Here is a 17,783-nt window from a genome sequence, read left to right on the forward strand (position 1 = left end):
ACCGTTGGGACCGTTCAACGCACAAACATCGAGGTCAACACGTCAACTTCGAGTATGCGTTTGAAGGAGATGGCTGATGATAGTTGTCGCATGGGATTGTAAAATTTGTAAATCATGGATTAGTGCTCCATATTCTCATACCGACTTCCATGATCTCCTAGAGTTTCTGAGAAATGCCACGCACGGTCCAGGCGGTGAATACCGGCAATATCGCAATTCGGCATCTCGTTGACGACAGCGGACATCCTTGGATTCAACCGCAGTTGGACGCATCCCGACGACGTCGAATCCTCCTGTGTGCTGCTGTACTGTTCAGACGGGATGGTTCTATCTTTTATCTTAGTACAGAACCGCCAGTGAGTGGAAAGGAGTCATCCCAAACGACCTGTTGCATACTGACCCGGAACAGGGGGAAGACGCGGCTGGCCAAGTGGTATGCGCCTTACAGTGTGAGTCTTTCGGGACCATTCGGGTATTGGGTCAGATGCTGACGTGGCATTCTACAGGATGAGGAGAAAGTGAAGCTCAAAGGCGAGGTTGGTCATACACAACCGTGCAGCTATCATGCCGGATGCGCCCTCTACTTCCGATCATTGACTCGAGATGAATAGGTCCATCGCCTGGTCGCCCCAAGAGATCAGAAGTACCAGTCGAATTTTGTCGAATTCAAGCGCAGCACAAAGATTGTCTACCGAAGATACGCGGGGTTGTTCTTCTGCGCCTGCGTCGATACGACGGATAACGAGCTGGCCTACCTCGAAGCCATCCATTTCTTTGTCGAGGTCTTGGATCAGTTTTTCGGGAATGTGTGCGAACTGGATCTAGTCTTCAATTTCTACAAGGTTCGTGGGTTTCCGAGTTTGATGCGGATGCATTCATGCCAGGATTGGCACGAACACACGATGGCTGATGGAAATCTGCGCAGGTCTACGCGATTCTGGATGAGGTTTTCCTTGCGGGAGAGATCGAGGAGACCAGTAAACAGGTTGTGCTCACGCGACTGGAACATTTGGATAAGCTGGAGTGAGCGGTCAAGGAAGACGGGTCTATGGCTGGATATCATTATTGCATTGAGGGACCACTGGTTATGGTCCAGGCACGGAGTTCAAGGTTGTACCTATGGTCGGTTGTCATATACTTCGTTTGGGCATACGCTGCCTTCCTGTCATCAGGCGGGATGTACCTAATTCCGACGCGTTAATACCCAAGAATCATATGTTATTTCCCTCCCAAAACCAGACGATCAGCAGTAGGACAGAAGACAGATGCGCCGATTAGCCTGGTAGGGCGCTCGTTAGTCAGAGCAGCGGTGGTGGCTTGTTCCAACGGTACTTGGGGTGGCCCATCGGCAGGTGATATAGAGGCATGGTGGCTGCCTAGAGCCTCAACAGCCGAGATCTTTGCCGTGATGCTTCGACAAGAACTACAGCGCTCCGGATCAGCCACTGCACCTAGCACGCGATGCGAATTAAGCCCAGATAGTATTGCAACGTTAAAAGTAGCTTCTTTTTAGGGCCCGAGAACCGTTCAAGGGTTCGAGGTTATCCCCGAGTGGATATAGTTGCAGTGAGGTGATCGATGACTGCGATTGCGAGCATATAACAACATCTCTTGGCACCACTCTTTTAAAGAGACCTCACCTCACTTACACGGATTTTTTTTTCTTTGATAATTTCTACAATATTCTTTCAGAATCAATCATCCTATTATTTTCTGGTTTCTCGATGCATTGTACTGTCGCTACCGATGAGGATGGCTGACTGTATCCTCGCCAACAAGGAAATCCACCCATATCACTCCGAGTGCTCGCTCACCCCCAAGAACAACCGTACTCCGTATTCGTCTCCGACCTACAACAACCCTCTCAGCAAACACAGTCAACCCACATGATGCCCTGGATAAAAATGGCGCACGCTCATCAATCCATTCATGCCGTTTCCGTCATGATACACGCTCATACAAGTGAATACATACAGATACTGAGGTGATCAACAGACGCAGCTGCTTTCTCGAACACGGTCCTCATCCGCTGTTCCACTTCCTTCGACGGCGGAAGACCCTGAGCCGTAGCAAAGAAAAAGGCAAAACGTGTGAAGATCGTCATAAGAGTACGAGAGTTTCATTACTCCTTCGAGCAGAGTCTCCAATTTTCCGTCCGTGATATGCCCGTCTTGGCGTGGATGAGGGCTTCATGACACGATTTATCCGGAACACCGAGCTGATCGCCGCCGGCGCACGACGGCTGAAATCAGGGATTCCGCAGTACGATTGCAATCAATGAGCTGATTTACGATAATAAACTTTGGATGGGAAGGCAGTGTCGCCGTGATCGGTCCATCCATCAAATCAATCAATCTCCCCCGGTGATTATTGAGCACGCACCGTCGAACCAGAAAATGCAGCTGAGCGGAGCCTGGAAATGAGAACCCCACGACTCCTTGCCACCACCGACGTTTCGTGCGGGAAGCTGCCATAATCCTGCAAGCGGAAACCGCCTTCAATTTGTGGAACCTGATAACTCTAACGTTGCATGTCTGAACGACAACCTGGAGCTAGGGCTTATCGCAGATAAACTGACGACCGGGGAAGAGAAAAGGACTCGAGAGGCGGGATCTCGAGTCCTGGTGTCTCTTCCCATTCCACGGACATAGGCAGTACTCCGAGATGCCTATCACTTCCAGATGGCTAGAATTTCGATAGTGAATGAACCGGGGGGTTGAACCAGCGATTGTGGGGGCCAGGAGCACGGGGCTAACGCCAAGTTCATTTCCTACGGGTACAACACTATCGCTTCGATCTCCGTGCGCCGGAGTAGGCAAGTACTGTATTATCGCTAGGATCAAAATTGCCTAGAATGTTCGGGGATAATTCGAGGCACCACAAGATGGATTATCGTCGGACATCTTGTCACAGACTTGAGACGATACCCGTGGCGGGAGATTTCCCTAGGTGAATCTGATACGATTGAGGCCAGGTTATCGATGGGGCAACGACTGACGATCAAGACCAACCATGAGAGAAGTCTCAAGGGGAAAAACGAGGAAAAGGGAAAAAAAAAAAAGGCCCACTGGGAGATACATGTGGAGAGCGTTTCATAGTTCCATCTTCCCTCGACATCAACTCCTGAGCGGCTCCTGCAGCTGGAGCCGAAGTACGCGTCACTCCCGCGGGGGGAGCCAATTAGCCGGGCGACTCGCACGGTTCGGCCTCACAGGGCTTCCAGACTGCCACACATCATCCAATCCACGGAACCAACACCATGGCCGATCAATGAGTTGCCGCTTGGCATGTCCACCTGCTGGATCCCCATTCAGCATGTCTACGGCCATTCCATTCAATTTCCTTGCCCCGCTGTCGGGCGAGGTATCCAGTCTCCTTTTTGGATGAGCGGTTCTAGTGGATGTTAGGAACCAGGGAACAATCCCCCCTGACAATCGTGATGGTTTCGAGAAGGGGAGCGTCAGCCAGTGACGTCTCTCTCTGTCTTTTTTTCACAATGCAATTTTCTAGTGGCCAATGCTGCTTCACAGCCCTCATGAAGTACGCAGTATTGTGCCCAGAACGTGGGTGAAGAAACCTCTCGGAAAAATGCCCCAGGGGGTGGGAAGAACGCAAGGGGATAGAGCCCAGATGTTCAAGTTCTGACCATCATTTCCAACGGGGTTGTACCTGCACCGTATTATCCCCCAACACGGTGACATCCAGCGGTGTCTTCATGGGTACGACAACGAAATCCACATCCCCAACAGAGCACGCCGTGCTGAACCAAGGATGAGTATCTTCTCCGCGTACGCTACATGTGAGTTGCCACTTGGGGCTCGGTCGCCAATTCTCGAGTTTATTATCGTCGTAATTTTGCTTTCAAAAAAAATTACAAATTTCTATTTTTTCCAACGTTCCCCCTGCAATTTACCTGATTTTAAACTAACCGATTGCCGTCTTGGGTAGAAATCGTCCATCACTGCCTCGTACTGCGCAGATACAGTACGTACCACGCTGGGTTATTCATAGCATTTTCCCCCCTACCAAGCTAGTAACTGACTTATCTACTTCCATCCCCAGGCCTGGATTTATTCCATATATTTTTCTTGATCGACCCTCAATCAATCTCTTTTAATCTCCTCAACACCTGCCCACTTTTTTCTTTTCCTCGTTCTTAATCTCCTTTCCTCCTTGAGCCTTCCTCTCCCTCCTTATTTTTATTTCTTGGTCTGTCTTGTCGGACAATCCTTTCCTTCGTTTCCACTCTCTCAACGGTTCCCTCGCCCACCTCTCGTTACAAGGGACAGAAAGTCACCTCATTGCTTCGAACCGTGCTGCACACCGATTGATCCGATATACCAGCGGTCTAATTATCCACCATGTCTTTGATTCACGCCGATAACCTCCCTCCCCAACCGGTGACGGACATCTTCACTAGCGACACATGCATTGATCGTCGCAAGTGCCACCGCACTGTGCCCATGAAGGTGTTGGCGCTCGGTGTGGGAAGAACCGGAACGGCCTGTAAGTCCAGTCTCATTGCTGCCGAGATCATGTTCGACAGCTGACGGTTGCACAGCCCTTCGCATTGCGCTTGAGCGCCTGGGATACCTGAAGTGTTACCATATGATGTCCGCCAGCATGGAGAACCCTCCGGACTGCCTCATGTGGCACGATGCTCTCGCCGCCAAGTACGATGGTGTTGGTGAATTTGGCCGCAAGGAATGGGACCAGCTGCTCGGAGACTGCCAGGTAGGACTGATGGACGAAAAGCAAGAAAATCGCCGAGGACTGTTGGACTAACGCGCTATCTAGGCTGTCTGTGACTGGCCCGCCTGTGCCTTCGCGAAGGAGTTGATCGAGGCCTACCCCAACGCCAAGGTCATCCTGACCACCCGTGATGTGGATTCGTGGCATGCGTATGTTTGATTCTCTACGCAATAAACCCCCCCCCCCCGTGCGGGATTGGACTAACGGGTTGTTCCACAGGTCCGTGATGAAGACCGTGCACTGGCGTGTGTCCGACCCGGAGCACCGTTTTGTCTCCAACTTCAGCTGGGCCGCTGGCATGTACTACCCCATGCTGAACAAGTTCTTCGAGACCTTCTTCCGCGGCGACTTCCCCAACAAGGGCAAGCAAGTTTACCTGGACCACGTTGAGGAGATTCGCAGCATGGTGCCTCCCGAGCGCCTGCTGGAGTACAAGATCAGCGACGGCTGGGCCCCGCTCTGCGAGTTCCTCGGCGAGGAGGTTCCCGACACTCCCTTCCCCCGCGGTAACGATATGGCCGACTTCTTCAAGCGCTGCCGGGGCCGCAACCGTCGCCAGATGCTGAACGCCGCGCTCCAGGCTTTCACGATGGGTGGCGCTGTCCTTGGGGCCGGATTGGCCGCCATGATGGCGTTCAAGCGCTTCTCCCGGTGAAAAGCATCTCGATTTGTTGAATGTTTCCAAAGTGTGTGCTGGGCGCCACTAGTTTTTTGTTTATTTTCTTTCCCTATCGGTTTTCCCTTTCTCCCTCAGTTCCCTTTTCCTCCTTTTCTCTGTTGTAATTGAACATTTACCCCCTGTGTTTTTCCTTTTATCGCCCACTAGCGAACCATCCCTCACGGGTTATATACATAATATCCATGATTTTTTGACAACGATACAAGCTTGATACATGAATACAGATGGGATATTACAGACCTCCGGTGAATACCTCATGAATGGCGTCCGGTGTTATTGTTGTTGCCTGGTGAAGGGGGCCTGCGTCCGAAAACCCACATGCATACAACATTTTTTTTCCTGCGCCAGTTAGATGCCTTGGCCCCCTTCTTGGTTTCAGCCCTGTTCCCTTGGCATGCGAGGTGTGTGGCAGGGGTAGCGTCAACATGCAGCTGCCGCGGCTACGGATCGCTCGGAATTGGAAGGGAGGCCTTACAGGGCGTGAAGTCGGTCTGATGGTGCCTTGGCTGTCGAAGAGCTGGAATGTTGACGGTGTAAACGATCTGGAAAAGGGAGAGTGGACGACTTGGCGGGTGGGGAGTAGTCCATAGTCCCATACCTATGCTATGGTGTAGGACGGCGTACGGCGTACAGAGGCGGATCAAGGTTCGGGGATAAATGCGAGGAGGGGCCCATCGATAGAACCGAACACCTATGCGGTATCCTAAGCCGATTGCAGATGATTAGTTTTGTGGCTGATTACGATTATTCCAATCCGGATGCATCTAGTACTACGCGCGGAGGGTTACGAGTCATGTCTGCGGGTTACGTAGATATAGATACTCTGGATATCCCTGTCACTCCATCCGGATAAACCAGAGTATGACAGCCCTATTGCACGACGTCTGCAGCTCGGGAGGTTATCAGCCGGGTGTGACCTTTCACCGGCGCTCTCGTCTGTGTAGAAATAGGGATGCCATGACGTGGCCCACCGGTTGGCGGAGTCGCTAAAGCGCTCGTGGCTGTCGGCATTACTGGGTCGTACGTACAGAGGTACTGCCAAGAATATTCTCTAGGTACTGCTTAGGTACCTAGGAGGGACTAAAGGTATGGGGACGTACGTATACTTATCTATGTAGATACTGCGTACACTTTCTTGACTATGATTACTCCGTCTACGCAGAACGCAGACTTATCTTCCATGGATCCAAACCTCCACAGTACGAAGAGTAAATTAGATGTAGATAATCCCGTGTATTTGCCCCCGCCACTTAATCCACCCCCCATGCTTGCGGTCAAAAGAACTTCTCCGCTGCTGCCGATCTTCCCCTTTCCCTCCTGTACGGCTCCGTCTACTGGACCTCTTTTTCTGGACTTGGGGCGTTCTGTTCTCTCTTCTCTTCCCCAGTCATCCCCCTCCCCCGTTCTCTCTTGTCACACCCTCTCCGTTCTACAACCACCCGGGGTCGATTCGCCCCCATCTCTTCCCCCCGGTTTCTTCCAGTGTGAGACAGTGATGTGAAGGATCCCATGATCGTCTCTACTATCTGTGGCTTATCCTCCCGGGGATCCGCTTTCACCTGTCTGCTGGCCGCCGTTCTGCTCTGCGGCCTGCAAGGAGTTGTCGCGGAGGTCGATTCGCTCTTCCGATCTGTAGGTGCTTTGTCCCGTTTCTTTTGTCGTTTCCCTCATTCCAGCTGACCTCATGGGTTGCGATACCTATAGCGACCTGATCTCTACCCCCCCGTCTTTACCTTGGAACACAGTGTCCCCGAAAAGCTTAGTCCCGGATATATCTTCCTCGGTCCTTACGAAGCGGACAACTCGGGTCCCTACATCTACGACAATGCAGGAGTGCGTCCGTCCCGTGGTGCGCTGCGCTTTTCCTGGACGTTTCGCGGCTGACTTTCTCCCCCCCAGGACCTAGTATGGAGCGGTTGGGGCAACTCGGGCCCCGGAAATGCCCACGGCATGCATGTCTGCAAGTACAAGGGCAAGGATCACCTCTGTTTCTTCCAGGGCATCCAACAGAACGGCTATTGTCGCGGCCATGGGGTCATCATGGACAGCCAGTATCGCATTGTCAAGACCGTCACCCCCGGCGGCGGCATGGCCTCCAGCGACATGCATGAGTTCATGCCCATCAACGACGGCAAGACCGCGCTGATGACCGTCTACCAGCAGCGGCAGTTCGACATGAGCCTCTGGAACATCAAGACCGGCATGGGCTGGCTGATGGAGAGTATCTTCCAGGAGGTCGACGTCGAGACCAACGAGGTGCTCTTTGAGTGGAAGTCGCTCGACCACGTCGACCCGTCGGCCAGCTACACCTACCCCCACCACACGGACACGTCGGGCACAGGGCTGGAGCCGCGCTCGCCGTGGGACTACTTCCACATCAACTCGATCGACAAGAACCGCGACGGCGACTACCTGATCTCGTCGCGCCACACGTGCGCCATCTACAAGATCTCCGGGGCCGACGGGTCGATCCTCTGGCAGCTCCACGGGGCCAGTCCGACCTTCACCAACATCAACTTCAGCTTCTCGCAGCAGCACGACGCGCGCTGGCTGCACGAGAACGCCACGCACACGCTGCTGTCGCTGTACAACAACGGCTACAACGGCTTCAACCAGACGCACGCCTTCTCGTCGGGCATGATCATCCTCATCGACCACGTCGCCGGCACGGCCACCCAGCTGCACGACTACGGGCCCCCGGGCCGCGACATGATCAGCTCCAGCCAGGGCAACATGCAGGTGCTGCCGAACCGGAACGTGTTCATGGGCTGGGGCAACAACGCGTACGTGTCGGAGCACGACGAGAACGGCGAGCTGCTGCTCTGGGGGTACATCGACCAGGGGCGCATCATGAACTACCGCGCGCAGAAGTTCCAGTGGGACGCGACGCCGACGGACGTGCCGGCGCTGTGGACGTACGCGCGCGCCGCCGAGCCCCTCGCCCCGACGACCTTCTACGTCAGCTGGAACGGGGCCACGCGCGTGCGCTACTGGCGCTTCTACGGCGCCACCAACCACACCGGCCCGTACACGCTCGTCGACGAGGTGCCCAAGAAGGGCTTCGAGACCGCCTACACCTGCCCGCACTTCTACCAGTGGACGTACGCCGAGGCGGTCGACCTCGAGGGCCAGGTGCTGGCCAAGTCGCGCACCAAGTTCACCTTCACCCCGTCGCCGGAGCTGCAGGGCTACTGCACCGACCAAGGCTGCGCCAACGCCGCCGCGTACGGGCTCCCCGCCGACGCCGCCGCCGAACCCTTCATCCCGCCGCCGGGCATCAACACCGTGCCCTGGATCGACCCGGAGCACCCGGAGGCGCACTTCGACTGGGGCCAGGTGGGCGGCCCGGACTCGGCGCTGGACAGTGCGACGGGGGCGTTCAAGGACGCCTACCGGGCGGGCTGGGTGGTGCCGGTGACCGGGGCGATCGTGGCGGTGGTGGCACTGTACGTGGTGCTGCGGATGTATCGGCGCTATCAACGTCAGCAGGGCGACGTGGAAGGGACGACGACGACGACGCCGCTGAACGGGTTCCACGGACGGAAACAGTCAATGTCCGTGGAGGATGAGCGGTCCTGGTGGTCCTGGCGACGATGGACGGACGAGTCTGACGAACGGCCGCAGTATTTCCCCCTCGGCGAGACGAGTCATGCGCGAGCGAGTGGGGAGGGCCGATAATGGTGTATATAGATAGAAAGTTTGGACATAGGGGAGTCGGTCTACATTCCAACATGTGTATATTATGAACTATTGATGGTCTACCTCAGGGTTTTGGGGAGGTTGGCGCTTAGGTACATACTGCGTTCTGCATCCATGCATACATACATACATACATACTTCGGGATTACCAACGGAGCTAGCGTTAGTCATCGGGGAAACCCACGAAACGTGGTCTTTTTCTTTATTTAGGACGAGAATGGGATTCAGCCAGCGGGAGAACAGTCTAACTCGGTATGCTGCAGGTCGACGCGTCGTCGTCAGCTGGAACGTCCGTTGTGATGTATAGTGGCTACCGTCGTCTCCTGCGCACTGCGTACGGCGTCCAGCATCCGTTTCAGAACCACGGATGTTTGAACCGTGCCTGAAGAGTGGGAGATAGATTAACTTCTACGCAGGACTGGGAAATAATTTCCCTGGGATTATTACTGTGATAATGATGACGGGTGGAACGGCAGACGGGTGGCACTAAGTTAAGCCGACGGGTGGAGAAGGCGTCGCAAGCCTGCCGATCGAGTGCATTAGCGCTGGAGAGCCGGTGGGTTCGGGGGTGCGTTTAGGGTGTCATTACCTAAGGGGGGCGATGGGGGGGGACCTGGCGTCAGGAAGGTACCGTACCGTACACAGGGCGGGCGTAAGGAGTTAACCTGGGAAGGTACCAGGTAAGTTACCGTACGCAGTAAGGTACCTCGCTCATGGATCTGAACACTACGTTGACCTCCTACTCTGACTACTCTTACTACTCCTCCTCTCATACTTCTCTCTCTCCCTCTTCCTCCTCCACCTCCACCTCGACTCCGTCCTCTCTCTCCCTCTCCCAATTCCTGTCGCCTACAGACTTGGCGCATCCGCATTCCTGTGGGATTCCTCCGCCCTCGATGCCTGTCCCTAATTCGGCGTCCCAAGGAACCACCCATCAGTCCTTTTCAGCCTCTTCGTCTTCTACCACTCCCCCTCCCGACCCTCTGCCCTCCTCTTCCTCCTCTGTCCTTCCCAAGAAATCTCGGAATGCCCGTCACTCTCGGGCCACTTCTTGGACATCTGGTCACGATCAAGGCGGCGATCCCTCTTCGTCCGATTTCCCCTCTTCCCAACAGCGTCGTCGTCGGGAATCCAACCTCTCGTTAGACCACGTCTCCGAGGGCTCGTCCGGACGCTACGACTACGACGACTACCACGACGACGACGACGCTCACGATCCCGCTGCCAAAATGGCCCTGCGGAATACCTCCTTCGAATATCCCGGTCACGTCCGCAGTCGTTCCCAATCTCAACCCATGATCACCCCGGTGGATGAGCGCGAGGTCGCCGCGGGCCCGTCGCAACGCCCGGCCCCCGTCACCTGGATGTCTCTGCCGCGGAAGAAGCAACTGGCTCTCCTCGGTCTCTGTCGGGTGTTTGATTTCCTCCAGATCGCCTCCCTACAGGCCTACATGTTCTACCAGCTGAAATCCTTCGACGAGAACCTCTCCGACTCCGACGTCTCCACCCAGGCCGGTATCCTGCAGGGGGCCTTTACCGCCGCCCAGTTCGCAACCGCCATCCCCTGGGGTCGTGTCGCCGATGCCGAGTGGGGAGGTCGGAAGTTCGTCCTCTTGGTCGGCCTCCTGGGCACCGCCGCCTCGTGTGTCGGCGTCGCCTTTTCCACGTCGTTCGCGCAGGCCGTGTTCTGGCGTTCCTTTGGCGGCGCCATCAACGGCACTGTCGGTATCATTCGGACCTCCATTGCCGAGAATGTGAAGGAGAAGAAGTACCATTCTCGCGCCTTCTTGATCCTCCCCATCGGCTTCAACATCGCCTCCCTGTTCGGCCCCGTCATGGGCGGCATGCTCTCCGACCCCGTCAAGGCCTACCCGCGCCTCTTCGGCCCCAACTCCTCCTTCGGCGGTGAGCACGGTGTCGAGTGGCTCATGCGGTACCCCTACGCCTTGCCCATGCTGGCGAACGCCATCTTCCTGTCGTTCGCCGCCTTCTGCGTCGCCCTGGGTCTGGAGGAGACCCTGGAGGCGTGCAAGGGCAAGCCCGGTCTGGGCGTCTTCACCATGAGACTCTTCGCCCGTCTCATCCGGGCCATGGTCCCGTCGTCGTCACCCCTGTACCAGCGCCTCCCGTTCGCCGACTACGAGGAGGAAGGCCCGTTGTTGCGGCACCACGTCAGCGAGAGCTACGAGCTCGAGGAGAAGGCGGCCAAGCCCTCGCGGCATGCCCGCACCCTGCCCTTCCGCAAGCTCTGGACGAAAAACGTCCTGTGCACGCTCCTAGCCCAGGCGTTCTTCGACTTCCAAATGGGTGCCTTCAACAACTTGTGGTTGCTGTTCCTGTCCACCCCGCGCTATGACCCCAACGACCCGGCCAGCCCCGCCCGGAAGCTGCCCTTCATCTTCACCGGTGGCTTGGGCATGCTGCCGCAGAGCGTCGGCTTTGCGACCGCCATCCTGGGCGTGATCGGCATGCTCCTGCAGTTCACCATCTACCCCACCATCAACGGCCGTCTCGGCACGGCCAAGAGTTACCAGTACTTCCTCACGCTCTTCCCCCTGGCCTACGCGTTTGCGCCGTACATCGCCCTCGCCCCGTCCAGCACGCCGCCTCCGGGACAGGCCAACGGCTTCTGGGTGTGGTTCTCCATCATCGTCGTCCTGTTCCTGCAGGTCACGGCGCGGACCTTCACGCTGCCGACGTCGATCATCCTGCTGAACAACTGCTCGCCGCATCCGTCGGTACTGGGAACGATCCACGGCATCGGCCAGTCCGTCTCCTCGGCCTTCCGCACCGTCGGGCCCATCTTCTCGGGTGCCTGGTACGGTACCGGGCTGGAGATGGGCGTGGTCGGGTTCGCGTGGTGGCTGATTGCGCTCGTGTCGGTGTTTGGATGCGTCGCAGCCATCTTCGTGTATGAAGGGTCAGGTCACGAGGTTCTCCTTCCCGGCGAGGAGGAAGAATTCCACTGAACATGTTCGCCCTTGTCTTTTCTCATCTACACATAGCTCTTCTCTTCTTCCACCCCCTCACTTCTTTTTTTTTTTCCGGCACATTTCACATTTTCCTTTGCATTCTGTTATATATGACGTCGATATCAGTCTTCGTTTTGCTCTGTACATACGGGTGGACACGTGCATAGTCGGTGTCCGGTTGCTTGCTCATACTGTTTGTTATATGCTTCTTTTCTGGGATCTGTGTGATTACGAGCCGTGCTGGATCGATTCGATACCTTTTGTTTTGGAGACGGGTTGGATGTGTAACGACAAGCCGTTGCGTTCGTTGCACCGTGCGGTGCGGTTAGAATAGAGACTTTCATGATACATAATAGGGATATAGACTCATCCATCATTGCTCTGCTTCCTTCTTGCTTGCTTGCTCGATTGAATGATTTACTTCCTGAGCGCCGCAAACCGCCGCGTCAACTCGTCCACCTCGGGGATCCCGCCCTTCGGTTTCGGCAGCGCAGCCACCGCGCTCTCATCCTCCTCCGCATCCTCCGTGCCCGGCAGCTTGACACGCGGGTTCGGATTATCCGATCGAGGCCCCGGCGGTGCCACACTAACCGGACTCTTCCCCGGCTGCAGGCCACGCGGAGGCGTCGCACGGTTCAACTCGGCCGGATCCGACGTCGTCGACGCTTTGCGGGGGGTGGCAGGGGCGCCGCCATCCTCGCCCTCGCGCTCGCCCTCCCCACCATCCCCAAACGCAGGCGGTGCCTCACCCAACTGGGGGCCCGGATCCGGCTCCGCCTCCGCCTCCGCGTTGGCATCCCGCCCCCAGGCAACGCCATACGCGCGCGCAATCTCGCGGAGATAACTATCGACGAGCTCGGTGGTGGGCGGGCGCACGCGCAGCCCCTTCACCAGGCGGGCGGGCACGCGCAGCGCGTCCGTCTCGGGGAAGTTGTCGTCCTGGGCCAGCGTCATGAAGTCCTTCCCGTAGCGGTCGGCGAGCAGGCCGCGCACGACAGTCAGCTCGCGCACATCGTGCGGGAACCGCGGCCAGGCGTAGAAGATGGCGGCGGCGGCCTCGTCGAGCGCGGCGTCGAGGTATGCGCTTTCGCTTTCGTTTTCATTGTCGCGGGCGGTGCTTTCGGCTGGGTCTGTTGGGCTCTGGCTCTGGCTGGGGGACTGTTGATGTTGTTGTTGTTGGGGCCGCGGGCGGGGGCGGGCACCGAAGGGGTTGAAGCGAGAGAAGAGCGTGCCGGGGGGTTGTGACTGCGACTGCGACTGCGACTGCGAGGACGGGGCTGCGAGCGACTCACGTTTCCGGGCGAGACAGATGTCGCGGGCGTGGGCGCGGGCTTGGGCGCCCTTCTCGGTGAAGGCGAGCTGGTCGAGGACGGAGGCGCGGGCGAGCAGTAGCTCGCAGTAGAGCTCGACCATTTCCATGACCTCGACGGCGATGTCGGTGGCGATGACGTTCTCCACGCGGATGCGGGCGGAGGCATCGCGGCCGTCGGCGAGGAGGTGGGAGAGTTCGCGGCGTTGGACGACGGAGCTGGCGGTGGACTTCTTCTGGAGGAGGCGGAGGCGCGGGATGAGGAGGTGGAGGGTCGAGGTTAGCTTGGCCTGGGGGGGGGTGCATGGTGGGTTAGTTAGGGGAATGCGTTGGGGGGTGGGGGTGTTGTACTGTTTGTGGTGAGGGCGGCATTGTGGTGGATGGATGGTGGGGTTGTGGAGGTTGTAGGTTGGAAGTTGTAGAGGGAGAAAGAAGATGGTGGTGGTGGTGGTGAGGGGTCAACTATGATGTCACATGATCTACAGATCGGATCTAAGATATCAATCATCTACTGTCCTCCGTATATACCTCCGTATATTCCTAAATAAATCCAATCGTAAACATCAATCGTCAATGGGGTATCCCAGAAGTGAAATAAAATAATCGTCCGTCGAAGAGAAGAAAAAAAAATAAGTCAGGTAGAATGTGAAGAACCCCAACCCTACTACACCATCGCCGCCACAACGCCCATCACCAATCCGAACATCGACGACCGCACGCTGCTGCCCGCGTTCTCGTCGGCAACCGCGCTGGGCTCCGCCGTGCCCGTCGACATGGCCTGCGCCGATCCACCGCTGCTGCCCGTCTCGATCAACATCCCAGGCTTGTAGGTGTAGCTGGGACCCCCGAACAAGGGCGGGTGGCTGTACGGGACCGAGCTGGGCGCCCAGGTGGCCGTCGGAGTCGCGGTGGGGATCACATTGACGGAGGAGGTAGACGTGCTCGAGGCGACGCTGGTGGTCGAGGAGCTGGCCGTGCTGCTGCTGCTGCTGCTGCTCGCGATGGTGGAGCTGGTGGTTGGGGCCACGCTCGACGAGGACGACTCGTCGCCTCCGCTGCCGGACTTCTCGAACACGACGATGTTGGCCTTCTCGCCCCGGGGCACGGTGACGACGCAGAACGCCGCCCCGCCGGCGCCATCCTCCGCGCTGCCGACCATCTCGTTGACGCCATTGACGGCCGGGTCGATCTTGCATGGTAGTCCGTTGCAGCTGCCGCCCTCGCACTCGATCTCGACGCCAAACTCGGGCACCTCGTTGCGGAACGGCGTCGTCGGCTCCAGGTAGATTGGGTTCCATCCGATCTTCAGGAACGTGTTGCCGTCGCTGTCGGTGTTGGCGCCCGCCACGTACGGCGACCAGTTGCCGTACGGGTTGGCCGACGTGCCCCAGACACAGGCGGTGGCGGTATCGTATCCCGGGGGGTTGATGTAGAAACTAGGAGCGTGTGAGGACCTGTATGTCATGGTTCTTCAGGAGCAGACGGGTAACTTACTGCGCAGCCGTTTCGCACCAGTAGCTGGGCCCTGGCACGGCAAGCGTCGCCGCGTCCTCCACGAGGGTCGGGATCAGCATGGCCTCGTTACCCGGCAGCACGGTCTGACAGAACGAGACCTGGCTGCCGCATGTGTTGCGCACCCCGACGGCGCCGGTGCCGTCCTCGCAGTACGGTTTATCCGGGAACGGCTTCTGGATGTTGCCGTCGTCGTCGCAGTAGAGACCGCCGTTCTAGCTGACGTCAGCGACTGTCGGAGGGACTGGGTCGAGACAAGATGGTGCTACCTACCATGGACATTGGGTAACTGTACGAGGTGGCCTTGGGGTCCCACTGCATGGACACCTGGCCGGGAGGACAGGCGTAGGGACAGTAGCTGCCGGGCGAACACTCTTGGTCAGGGCTCAGGGCCCATCCGCCGTTCAACAGACCCGGCGTGACGGGAACGAGTCCTGCATCCGAGGGGAACTGGCAAGAACCACCTCTTTTCTCGAGGGGAGCAGCGACATGGCTGTGGCCGCGGCCGTGGATATGTTCGTGTCCATGCTTGGAGGCTTCCACGGCAGCGATGAGACCCAGCAGGGTGAGAGACGACTGGAGGGTAAGCTTCATGATATCGTTTCCGGTCGTTGGTATATGTATATAGATGTCTGATGTACGAAACCGAAGGATGGATGGATGTATGTTTTTTGAAGTATGTATGTCCGTTGACTCCAACGCTGAATCAATCAAGTGCGCAGGCAGGGGGCTGACCGTCAGCCGAACGAAAGACTAGGGTGAGGTATAGATCAAACGAATGACTGGGGTGAACTGAAGAAGAACAGAAGTCCGCGCGGCAGAACACCTGGAAAAGATGAGAAGAGAAGATGAAGGGGAAAGAGAGAGAGAGAGAGAGAGAGAAGAAGAAGAAGAGAGTAGGAATAAAGAAAGGGTCTGACTCCCCGATTCGGACCAGGCGGAGGAACTGGGAGCCCTAACGGATACCCGATTGGGACAGACTCGAGGCTATTGGGATACATTTTACCGCTTTGGGGAAGGCCTCCGCCCCCACGCGGTTCTTATTGGCGGCCGCCCCGGCGGTTCGTCCCTGAAGCCCCACATGGTTCCTTTTATCAATTGATTGATTTTTCTTGGACCCTCAAGAACAACAAGATGGATATACAGTACGGACTCCTGCAGACGGACGTCAGACACAGACAGTATCAGCTTACAAGGTACCTAGGCACTTCCTACATTCTGCAGAATCTGCGCAGCACCCCTATACCTTGTCATCCCCCCTCACTTTCCTGCACCTCGTATCATCCTCCCACACAATCCTCGCAAACATTGGGATGGACATCACGATCGTCGCGACTGGTCCAGACCCCGGTTTCGATTCATGGAAGGATGTGTGATTGCTGGTAGTGTGACTCGCCGGCCCCTGGAACTACGCCGCATGGGGATAGAAAAGGGGTCAATCACCCTCGTCCCTGCACCAATGGAGCGTTCATCCGAGACCTCGGAATTAGGGCTTACGCCGTACGGCCGGGGGCTGCTTGTCATGTGCTTTGACTTTGGATTCATCCATCTCCAGTCCTTGACCGTTCCTGCAGTCCGTCCCCAGTACGGAGTTCCGTCACTGTCCCTCCACCCCCCGCCATCCATCAAACGCCCCTCGCCAGCCCCAAGCCACACAGTAATGTCGCGCCAGCAATTGCCATTCCTCCATCTCATCCAGCATCTCCAGCCCCGCGACCCGCTCCTTTTCCGTCTCGCTCACCCACCGCTCCCAGAGAAAGTCCACATCCGCCGCCGCCTGTCCCCCGTCAAACCCTTGTTCGCGCAATCGCCGTCGCTGCGCCTCCAGCGACGCATACTCGTGCAGCGTCTGCAGCTGGATGCCCCGCGTCGCCAGGTTGGACACCATCGTGCGCCCAAATGCATCATCCGGCCGGATTGGCTCATACAGGATCAACCCCAGCGGCGTCGTGCCCTCCCCCGGTAGGTTCGTGTCGCGCCCAAACAACCCTTCCGTGAAGTATCCCACCACCTCCGCCGCCTCGCTCGGAGACAGGTACACCAGACAGCACTCGGAGATCAGCAGCGTCGGAAGCGACGGGTCGACTCCCTGCAGGAGACATGTCTCCGTCGACCCCCGGCGCAGGGTTCGTAGATCCAGCGGGTGGAGGTGGTAGGTTGTCGAGTGTAGCGCATCGCCCGCCTCGGATATGGTGACGTCTTGATCGCCGCGGCCAATGATGCCCAGCGCTTGTTGGAGACGGGGCGTCGCGCGGATGAACTTTATCTTCGCCGCGGTGTTGACCGCGAAGTCGATCTCGTGATAGATCACGTCCGGACGAGGCGCTTCGGATGACAGCAGTCGGAAGACGCGGGTGTCGGTGCCGGCGCCGAGCGATATGATCTGTTTCTTTTGCTGGGGTGCGTGCGAGAGGAATCGGTCGACGAGACGGTCGATTGCGGTGGTGCGGACGTAGGTTCCTGTTGCCGATGCGCAAGGTTAAGTAGGTCCTAGACGTAAGGTAGTGAGATCTCGGTCGCACCTCGGTTGATAATCGGTAGTCGCCTCGTCTCCAGCCCGGCGGGCGTCAGGTACTCTGCAAAGGGATCCGTGAGGTATCCCAATCGTACCGCGCTGAGTCGCGAGACACTGGCGTCATTGTCGGTGCCCTGCACCGCGCGGTCTTTGCCGCCCCCATGGCCCAGGCCGGGGGTACTCCCTGTGGAAGACGCCCCGCGACCGCGAAAACGACCACGACTGCCGCCGCCGCGACGGAGAGTGTTGAGGTTGGGAATCTGGGAGGCCGACATGAGGGTAGAGGTGGAAGTGGTTGTTGTTGGCGGTGGGGGATTTTGCCCCCGCAGGACGATGAAGTCAACA

The 17,783-nt window shown here is 57.4% G+C and overlaps 6 protein-coding genes across 6 annotated transcripts; 3 read left to right on the plus strand and 3 right to left on the minus strand.

The window, feature by feature from the left end:
- The first annotated feature begins 208 nt into the window (after window positions 1-208).
- On the plus strand, window positions 209-1,390 carry BDV59DRAFT_173156 (AP-2 complex subunit sigma). Its single transcript, XM_073688841.1, has 6 exons — window positions 209-356; window positions 410-449; window positions 507-536; window positions 612-842; window positions 926-1,278; window positions 1,332-1,390. Exons 1-5 carry the CDS (start codon window positions 322-324, stop codon window positions 1,025-1,027), a joined length of 438 nt encoding a protein of 145 aa, XP_073550562.1. The 5' UTR covers window positions 209-321; the 3' UTR covers window positions 1,028-1,278; window positions 1,332-1,390.
- Window positions 1,391-3,994: 2,604 nt separating this feature from the next.
- On the plus strand, window positions 3,995-5,712 carry BDV59DRAFT_173166 (sulfotransferase family protein). Its single transcript, XM_073688842.1, has 4 exons — window positions 3,995-4,506; window positions 4,562-4,734; window positions 4,798-4,901; window positions 4,972-5,712. The coding sequence occupies exons 1-4, from the start codon at window positions 4,362-4,364 to the stop codon at window positions 5,405-5,407; spliced, it is 858 nt and encodes a 285-aa protein (XP_073550563.1). The 5' UTR covers window positions 3,995-4,361; the 3' UTR covers window positions 5,408-5,712.
- A 1,759-nt stretch (window positions 5,713-7,471) lies between these two features.
- On the plus strand, window positions 7,472-12,099 carry BDV59DRAFT_191691 (putative MFS transporter; the record flags this gene model as incomplete). The annotated part of the gene is made up of 2 exons (XM_073691937.1): window positions 7,472-8,884; window positions 10,069-12,099. The coding sequence occupies 2 exons, from the start codon at window positions 7,472-7,474 to the stop codon at window positions 12,097-12,099; spliced, it is 3,444 nt and encodes a 1,147-aa protein (XP_073550564.1).
- A 420-nt stretch (window positions 12,100-12,519) lies between these two features.
- On the minus strand, window positions 12,520-13,783 carry BDV59DRAFT_199790 (DUF292 domain protein; the record flags this gene model as incomplete). Its single annotated transcript, XM_073693433.1, has 2 exons — window positions 12,520-13,701; window positions 13,763-13,783. 2 exons carry the CDS (start codon window positions 13,781-13,783, stop codon window positions 12,520-12,522), a joined length of 1,203 nt encoding a protein of 400 aa, XP_073550565.1.
- Window positions 13,784-14,075: 292 nt separating this feature from the next.
- Window positions 14,076-15,517, minus strand: BDV59DRAFT_199791 (SUN domain-containing protein; the record flags this gene model as incomplete). The annotated part of the gene is made up of 3 exons (XM_073693434.1): window positions 14,076-14,847; window positions 14,906-15,138; window positions 15,197-15,517. 3 exons carry the CDS (start codon window positions 15,515-15,517, stop codon window positions 14,076-14,078), a joined length of 1,326 nt encoding a protein of 441 aa, XP_073550566.1.
- An 897-nt stretch (window positions 15,518-16,414) lies between these two features.
- On the minus strand, window positions 16,415-17,782 carry ppm1 (protein C-terminal leucine carboxyl O-methyltransferase ppm1). The gene is made up of 2 exons (XM_073687238.1): window positions 17,446-17,782; window positions 16,415-17,383 (listed from the first exon to the last, which is right to left on the minus strand). The coding sequence occupies exons 1-2, from the start codon at window positions 17,711-17,713 to the stop codon at window positions 16,521-16,523; spliced, it is 1,131 nt and encodes a 376-aa protein (XP_073550567.1). The 5' UTR covers window positions 17,714-17,782; the 3' UTR covers window positions 16,415-16,520.
- Window position 17,783: the final 1 nt, after the last annotated feature.

Source organism: Aspergillus ambiguus (assembly GCF_047715705.1).
Source record: "Aspergillus ambiguus strain CBS 117.58 unplaced genomic scaffold BDV59scaffold_6, whole genome shotgun sequence".
NCBI lineage: Eukaryota > Fungi > Ascomycota > Eurotiomycetes > Eurotiales > Aspergillaceae > Aspergillus > Aspergillus ambiguus.